The sequence below is a fragment of the Anarrhichthys ocellatus genome, unplaced genomic scaffold (assembly GCF_004355925.1).
Source record: "Anarrhichthys ocellatus isolate YVR2014 unplaced genomic scaffold, GSC_Weel_1.0 scaffold48, whole genome shotgun sequence".
Taxonomy (NCBI): domain Eukaryota; kingdom Metazoa; phylum Chordata; class Actinopteri; order Perciformes; family Anarhichadidae; genus Anarrhichthys; species Anarrhichthys ocellatus.
In genome coordinates this window covers 702169-711160 of record NW_022280078.1, presented here as the reverse complement: position 1 = coordinate 711160, position 8992 = coordinate 702169, and the positions used below count along the sequence as shown (strand labels likewise).

Here is an 8992-nt window from a genome sequence, read left to right as displayed (position 1 = left end):
AAGGGTCAAGTAGATGAAAATAGATAAAGAGAGGGCAAAGGAAAGCTAAGGCTGGAGTAAGGACAAAACACAAAAAGGTCAGAGAAGATTGAAGTAAAGGAAGAGTGAAAAGCAGTTTGTTCTGACAAGGAGTGGAGCAACAAAGTAGAGTTTAAGAAAAAGTTCCATCAGAGAAGATGAAGCTGAGCGTGAAGAATGTGGCTTTGCTGGCCATCACAGAAAACATTGAGATGGAGCTGTTTTCTTCAGGGGAGCTCTGCGTGGTGACATCAACACAGGAGACGGAGGAAGAACAGTGCTGTGACCAGGTGTGTCTTCTGTCTAATTGCATCTGAGCATTCAGGTTGAATTAGAAATTAAAATGACAACCAGACTGCTATTGATTTATTTAGTAATGCCCTGTTCTAATTTATAGAAAGTCCAAACAGCCCCCAGAATGTGACCTCATACCTTCAGACTAAAGCCATATAAAAGTTGCTCTATGTAAATGTTTTCCATTTATAGCTGGGGTCATGTGCTCTATTGAGAGTCTAGTAACTAGTTAAATGGAGCGAGATTAGATGCGGCTGATTCCTTTACAAATGAATCACTGTAAAGTTCATGTGCCTGGTCCACATGAGATATCACTGAGGGTTATCATTTAAGGCTTAACATAGCAAAAAATAACCTTTTGATTAAACCAAATACTGAAATTCACATTAAAGGTTTAAATCAACCAAATACATACTGCATGTTTGACAAGGACTGAAACAAGAAACATAGCTAGTCCTGCCTTGGTTTTGCAATAATCAAAAAAACTTTGTTGCATCTTAAGTACCATGGCATTGTTATGGTGAATCATTATTTTTATTTTTCTATTTTTAAACCCAGAAACACTTGGAGCATCCTTTGGTGCCTGACTGTGAGGAGGAACCAGAGCCAGAGGTCCAGACCCCACCACTCAGGCACCAGGCCAAGATAGAGGCCGAGCACTGCCCCCCGTTCCCAGGGTTCATGGAGGAAATTGAGATGGAAATGGAGGTATGCAAATAAATGAATAAATTGATAGGGCAGCAATTCAAAGGAGCATCCCATCCCCACGTTTTGTAATACTGTGGAAAATAAGTGGAAACTACAGCTTGTAAATGAAATGCAAACTCTGCTGAACAGCTGTTCAGCAGTTTGCATAGTTTTGTTTTTTTCAACCAAAACAACCGCTTTCTCTTTCCTTTCCTCCGTTCAGGTTTTTCCTCCCCTCAAAGTGACTGAGCGAGTGGCTTTAAAACCAGATGATCCTTCCGTCATAACCCTCGTACCGTCAACTCAGGTGTTATTTTGTCATTTCCTGATCAGCTTATCACAACTTTCGTGACTCAACAGTTCAGCACGGTAGCATGTGCAAACATGGAAGATGAAACTGTTTCTCCTGTTGGTTGGTTCTCAATAATATAAAAGTATAATTTGATGAGATTGAGTGTATTGGTAAAAATAGAGGGTTGTTGTGCACTAATCTTGAGCCCTTACGGAAAGACTGAAACCAAACAAATGGTGTTTACTGATTCAATCAATCAACACTTATCTCTTATCGGTGTTGAAGGTTTCAGGCATGTCTGCTCACGTGCTTACATGGTGTTTCTGCTTATTTTCACATGCGTGTTTAGTGTACAAAATGTCAGAAAATAAGGGCAAATGCCCAGAGCCCAATTGGTTGCCTTCCTAGCAAGATGTTATTTTATCTGAGCATCAGTTTGAACCACAAAGTAATTCACTTTATTGATGAAGGAAATTAATTATGGAAATTGTTCTTGATTGACTAATTTATCAACTAATAATTTAAGACTTATTGTCCTTTTTCCAGGATGGTTGTGCATTGAAAAAGCAACACATTTACAATATGAGAAACTGTGTATTGTCAACGTGATTGAACAATATGTCTAATCTACCTGTATGTCCTTTTGATTCATTGTGTGTGATGTCTGTGTACTGTAGCTGTCTCCAAACAAAGCCAGTCATCTTAAGTGGAAAAGACTGACTCTGCAGAAGACGGGACTGGTGGTCAAAGACGTGGTCTGTCTCCCCAGAGGATACTACCTGGAACAGCTGGAGAGGTGAAAGGTGTTATTGTAGTGTAAGATCATCTTTCCCGTCCACCTCTCTTATACGCGCTGCTCGGCGCTAGTGAGGACTAAGAGGGTTGTTCCTTTCTGTTCTTTCAGACACACTGTTCCACGAGGCAGAGAACAAGCAGCTCTAGCGGCCATGGGACTGACTGCTCGCATCTCCATCGATTATGATTGGTCGGCCAATCAGACGGAGAGTCGTCTGGCGACGCTCTTCCGGGGGCGGTTTGTAAAACGAGCCGGACAAAGGTTCTCCTTCACATTTCTACAGGTGTGTGTAGTGTATTTCTATCCCTGTGGGAGTTAGTTAGACTTTATATTCAATGGTGCACTCTTTCTGTAGAGGTCTCGTGTTACAAATAAAGATTGAATGTAGGATTAAGTTTAGCTTTCCACAAAGTAAAGTAAATCTTACATCTGACAGTGAATCTGGAAAGTTTCCCATTCTTCCACATTTTGGTATATTTATGTCTGACGGTATGTGTGGTTTCCAGTGTGTCATGGGTTCCGGGGTGCTATTTGTCCCAGACACTCCTGCAGAGGGCTGGACTGGAGAGCAGGTACTCGGGACCTCTGGACATGGTGCTTTGTACATCCTGAGCCAACAGGAATACCCACAGGTAAACCACAGCTGCTCTGTGTTTCTCTTTAAAACTGGGCTTTTCAGCAGTTATGATTAATTAAAGTACATTTCTAAAGATGTGACTCAATTTTATATCTGTTTTTAGTCCCACTTAAATATTCCTCCACAACTACATCATTAATTAAAGACATCAACCAATGTGTATGCACTATGCAGGATCTGTAAAATGCAATGCACGCATTGCATGCAATACATCAGCTTCACCATAAATCCAAAATGATTGACATCTGTCTTTTGGTATGTGACGTGAGGGCTCCAACAGATATGGATTCAGTGCTATGGGTATATTGCATACAAATAATGGTTGTGACGGTGTGCGAGTTCCCTTAATGTTAATGTATTTTTCAGCAATATATTAAAGTCATTAATTTAACTTTTACATACTTCTTCTAAGGTGCATATAATTATATACTCTTCTCTCAACAGGCGGAATCTGAGAAGTCAGCAAGCGAGACACCTGTGGTGAACAGGTAAGAAAGCAGTTGCTGTTCCTGCGAAGAAAAGTTTAAAAATTAAAAATGGTGAACCATATAATTGAATTCCCTAAATGTGAATATATGAATGTGCATTGTCTTTTGCAAGGAAGGAGTTTTGCCGGGGGAACATCACAAAGAGCTGCCCGGACAAAGACAATCAGCTGGGAAGACAGACCCAACCATGTGTTTCCAGCACCACAGAGGAGGTGAGTTTATTCCACTCAGCAGATAGAAAAAAGTACAAATCCAGTTTTTTGACCTAATCTTAAAAAGTTTTTCAATAGTCCAAGAAGCTAGGACAGGAAGGACACCATTTCCTCTTCATCTCCCTTCAAATCTTTCTCTATGGTGTGCAGTTCACACACGACCTGGACTCCATCCTGAGACTGTTCAGACAGGAGAACATGGATCGAGACGTAGAATCCCACGTCCAGGTGAGGAGGAAAGACCTGCTCCACAGCGCTCTGAAGGTGGTGAGGAGGCCAGACTTCTGTTTCAAGATGACACCCATCGTCTCCTTCAGTGGAGAGGAGACTGACGGCCATGACGGACCTCTCAGAGACTTCTTTAGGTTTTGATCATTATTATGATTATTGACTGTGAAATATAAACAGAGCTGTCAACGATCTCTGGTCTTCTACACTCCTGCAGCTTTTTTTCAGAATTAATGTAGTTTAAGGAATTATGAAAACCGAGTAATACTTGCTTAATATTATTCTTTGCTTGATTATTTATTAGCATGAGATCAAATATAAATAAATATGTTTTAGACCGACATTTACATTATTTGAGGATGAAATTGCTTGCAAAATGATTATCATCACAAAAATGATCATGCTGGAAAAAACAAACATTTCTTTATTAATTAACCTGCTGATTTTTATCTTCGAATTATAATAAATAGAAATTGTGAAAAATCACAATTTCCCAGAGCCCAAGGTGACATATTCAGATGTGTGTTGTTTGACCAACATACCAAAACCAAGAATATTGACCATTATTATTTACAATGATAAAAAGCAAAAGGGCAACAAATTGTCACATTCATTGCTGATGTAATCGTAAAATATTGCCAAGTAATCTTCTGTTTGACTAATTGATTAATCTTTAGAATTAATATGTTGTTTTGTAGAGGAATTACGTCTTTGTTCTTTATAATAGTCTACATAATATATATATGTGAAGCCCTGACATTTTTATATCCTCTTCTCACACAGATTGTCTTTGCTGGAGCTGCAGCAAAGTTCCGTGTTTGAGGGTCATCCGGGGCGTCTGTTCTTGACCTACAATCTTGAAGCTCTTGAAGACCGGAAGTATTACGAAGCAGGCGTTCTGATTGGCTGGTCTCTGACTCAGGGCGGGCCTGGACCCCGTTGTTTACACCCTGCACTTTTCCAGGTAGTGTGCATTGTCTTATGTAGATGGAAAGTTTCCTAAATCACAGTATTTAAAATGCATTGTATATTATTCATAGCAGCTGTGTTGAATTGTTTTTGCACGCTGATATTCTCTTAGTCATTGTATTGTATTTTATTGTCACAGTTGGTGTGTGGCCAGAATCCATCGTTGGAGGACTTCAGCTGGAGGGACATTGTTGATGCTGAAGCACAGATCAGGCTGCAACAGGTAACAAACACTCAGAAATCTCACACACCTGTACTTCGGACGGACAAAATTGGAAAAAGTAGGTACAATCAATTTTGGATTGCTGTGATTTATTTGATGCACAGCTGTATCATAGTTTTTTTACTGTATCATAGTTTTAGTTGTATTAGATATAAAACTATAAAGGTGGTGAAAAACAAAATGGTTAATCCAGTGTTTATCTGTACGGATGAGCGACTGTTTTCCAGTTTTTGTTTTGTATTGAAACTGTTGCACCTAATTAGAGAGAACCTGACCACAAATAGATGAACCAAACCTGTTTGCTTCCAGCCTTTGTTGCATGGAATTTCCATTTCACACCCTTGTTTTCTGTCAATTCCCAACTGTCCACTGTCTAAACACAAATTTAACCTCTGCGGGGCCGTGCACATCCACACCATTTGGCATGCACACACACACACACACACACACACACACACAGAGACACACCATTAATGCTCCTCTGCTCCTCTTGTAGATGCACAGTTGTACTGATGTGAAGCTGCTTTCTCCCAGTCTGTGTGACTGGGTGTCAAGTGCTGGGATCCCTGGAGTCAATTCAGCCCATTCTGATGAACTACCATCCATCTATGTCCGCCTGGTCAAACATTACATCTACTACAGGTTTGACACTAAAACCAGATAATCAAATGCAATCACACACTTGTAGTTCACGCCCCATACACTGGTTTGGAGTGTAGTGTAACTTTTTTAGATTTTAGTACTCATTGGCCTTTGATCGTGTGTCTCTAAGGCTTGCATTGTTATGTAAGGTAACCAGAAATGTATTCATAAAAGTACTGCATGTCCTTTTTTTATCAATTGAAGTGACTCATCAGAACAGTAAAAAATATCTGTGCTGTTTCATTATTTAGCAAACACCAATTAGCATATCCTATTCAAAAACAAAATAGCGGAGTGAGCCAATGAAACAATCCCACAGCCTGTCTGCTGTCCTTCAGGGTGGCCAGTATGATCTCCCAGTTCACAGAGGGGCTGAACAGCTGTGGTGGATTGTGGGAAACGGTACAGTCCAACTGGGAGGAGTTTGTGCCTGTGATGACGAGCGCACAGCAGCAGCCTCTGACCGTGGAAGAGTTCAAACAGCTTTTCACCATCTGCTACAGCCGTCCAGGCAGCCGGCTGAGGCTGACCGAGGAGGCAACAGCTGGACACTGGCAGAACGTCCTTACTTTGGTCAGCGGTAAGAACGGAGGGATGCACTGAGGATGAGAGTGAAAAGGTGTGTCAGGGTATATTATGGGAAGTTTTTAACAAAAATGTTTCCATGTCCACAATCAGATGGTGAGGCAGATTTTTCCTTTGAAGACCTCCTCGCCTTCATCACTGGAGCTGATCATCTGCCTCCTCTCGGTTTCCCCAGATTGATCTCCCTACGATTTTACTCCCAGGTTGGTATCTATCTCACAAGCCAGCCATTGTTAAATTACTGTATGCTACAAACTGATGAATTACATGCAGTACTATCCTCCCTGTTGTCCTCACTGGGCCAGTACTATTAGGGCCCTGCCTGTTTTATCCTGCTATTGACTGCCTGCTGACTCCTGACTCACTACTCTTAACTGGCCGCTGCTGGTGGGGGTCGCTAGTGATAACACAGCTGAGTGCATCTCCAACCCCCATCCGCTACTCTGTGTCCAGAGAGGTGGGATTACAGTTTAACAGCTAATGGAAGGAAGAGTGCAAAGTCTCTGCAAGTTGTCGCAGGCGCTGAGTCATGCACCTCTGAATTTTTGTAAATAGGCTCCTGCGTATGCTCAGGACTTTTCCAACGTGTCACAAATAGTTTATTGATAAAAGCACTATTAACATGTCTGAGGATTTTACAAAGAAGACCAATTCATTTTTAAATGCAAAATAAACAGGAGGTCTGACAAATCTTTTATATAAATATTTTTCCAGCCAATTCAAATTGTTGACAGGATACTCAACTTTTGTTTCATTATAATGCATATAATACTATAATATTAGGAATAATGTCAAATCAATGTTATTTAAAATCAAACGGTAAGTATTTTGTGGTCGGATTTCACAATTAGGAAGATTAGAGATGAACTTTAATGTCATAGTCACCTCGCCTTGAATACATTTTCCAGGACGCGAGCATGTCAGGTGCACGGCTGCCTCACGCCTCCACCTGCGCACTCGAGCTCTTCCTGCCGAGGGGAGCAGCAGGGGCTGCAGACCTGTTGGTGCTGCTGAGCAGAGCCGTGCGTGAAGGCCTTGGCTTCACACGTTTCCAGACAGAGGGAGATGGAGAGGGTGGCTGCATAGTTTCTGAAGTGGATGGATTATTGAGGTCCTGCTGAAATTGACTTTGTGGAACTCAAAGATTTCTGTAAACTATGAACGATGTGACTGTAAAGAAAGCCAAGCATAGGTGCTGGTCTGTGAACAGTTGGTCACTATAACTCACCCGACCTGATTAGTAAGCCGAGATCAATGTTTGTATGTTGAAGGCTTTATTCATTCAGAGTTAGGCGTATAATAGCAGCTGTTCACATACTTTCATTTGTTTTGTTTCATGGGAAAATTGTCTTTCAGAAGAACAGAAAGGAATGGTTTGCGAGTTTTGGCTGTTGATCAGATATGATGAATTGTGTCAACATGCTGTACTCAGTTGTTGACACAGAAAAAGATAACTCCATAGATGAATTCTTCAAGTTAAGATTGTCATCAATGTTTTATTTTAATCTTTTAATAGTTAATCAAATATACTAAACTGTGATAAAGATTGCACCACACTGCGTCTTTTTGACATCTTATAAATAGCTAGTTTCTTGCCTTGTTTCTCTGCTGATATTTATACATTGATATATTGAGGAAATGTTTTACAAAATGAATGGCAATTCATTAAAACATTTTAATGTTTATTTTTAAAGGATTTATTAAAAAATACAAAGAATAAGTACTTCAAATAGATGTCTCTTCATTCATTTCTTTAAATGGCATAACACAACATGAAATAACATCAATGCAAATCTTATCTTGTAAATCTAGTGTTGCATCAAAGCAAAACCAGACAGTCTATAATGCCTATATAGCCTTAAGTGAAAGTAAAGGGCAACAAAATGTACACAAATTAAATAATTTATATTTAATATATTAATATTTCTAAATTTATTTTGCTGCAGTGCATTCACATTCTGGTTAGGAAGATGCATTCTATAAGCTTGAAAAATAAGTTATTGTTGGCACAATGACAGACCATTAATTTTTTCCTTTTCACGGTTCAATCGTCGTCATACACTTTGTATGAGAAACTCACCATGGTTATTGTTGCCAGTGTTTATGTGAAACGTTTCCTCATTCATGATGAGAGTGCAGTGTTTCCGGGCAGCTCCTACAGAGCATGGGAATTATTGAAGCCTCTTTGACAGATCAGATTGCTTGGTTTGAGCTTCCTACTGTGCACATTCACTGCACATCTTCAGTTCTTGGGGATATTGTTCAGGGATTATAGAGTGAAAATGGTTCCTCATGTTGACCCAAGAGTTTGACAATAATAATGATAAAGATGCAGAAGAAGGGAGTAAATCTAAAATTTAAGTCTCTGTGTTTAATCAAAAAACCTTTTTGTTCAAACACCTGGAGCAATCAAGATACTTCTGGTCATTTTGAGATGTTGGTTGTAGATCACCGCAACACAGTGGAGTACAACGGCATTTGATATGTTATGCTCAAATTGTCGAAAGACTCTTTCCAGATTTGAAGAAACAATTAAGGTGAACTACCAGTTGACGTTGTGTTGAAACAATTCTACCAGCATAACTGTGAACCGCTGTCTTTAAACATCAACATGAAGCTTCTATTGGGCAACTCTAGCCCTTTGAATGTTTGCCACGTTGATTTTGTGAGCTGTTCCATTCGGGAGCTGCTTTTCAAAGAACTAAATTAAGAGAAAACACAGAGAATATACATCAGGAGATTCATCTCATTCCCGTCACCCCACCCTTTATCATGTGTGAATGCATGATCATTGATAATGTTAGCTGAAGATCCTTCACAAAACGGTTAATTTATACACTGTTTTACATACCTCTTTAACATGTTCAATGATGATTCCATTGCTAACCTCTCCAAAGACAGTTATCTTCATCTGAAGGGCC

At 39.9% G+C, this 8992-nt stretch overlaps 2 protein-coding genes across 2 annotated transcripts in view; both read left to right on the top strand.

Annotated features, from left to right (window-relative positions):
• Positions 1-5372, top strand: part of hps3 (HPS3 biogenesis of lysosomal organelles complex 2 subunit 1) — a 22122-nt gene extending 16750 nt beyond the window's left edge. The window contains exon 26 of the mRNA XM_031869717.1: positions 5272-5372. The gene's annotated coding sequence lies outside the window, so the exon portion shown is untranslated. The remainder of the gene's footprint in view (positions 1-5271) is intronic.
• LOC116395664 (uncharacterized) lies at positions 33-8591 on the top strand. Its single transcript, XM_031869720.1, has 15 exons — positions 33-308; positions 871-1020; positions 1223-1306; positions 1969-2087; positions 2196-2370; positions 2594-2719; positions 3169-3212; positions 3325-3424; positions 3575-3789; positions 4436-4616; positions 4761-4844; positions 5341-5486; positions 5825-6066; positions 6165-6274; positions 6980-8591. Exons 1-15 carry the CDS (start codon positions 177-179, stop codon positions 7190-7192), a joined length of 2121 nt encoding a protein of 706 aa, XP_031725580.1. The 5' UTR covers positions 33-176; the 3' UTR covers positions 7193-8591.
• The last annotated feature ends 401 nt before the right edge of the window (positions 8592-8992 follow it).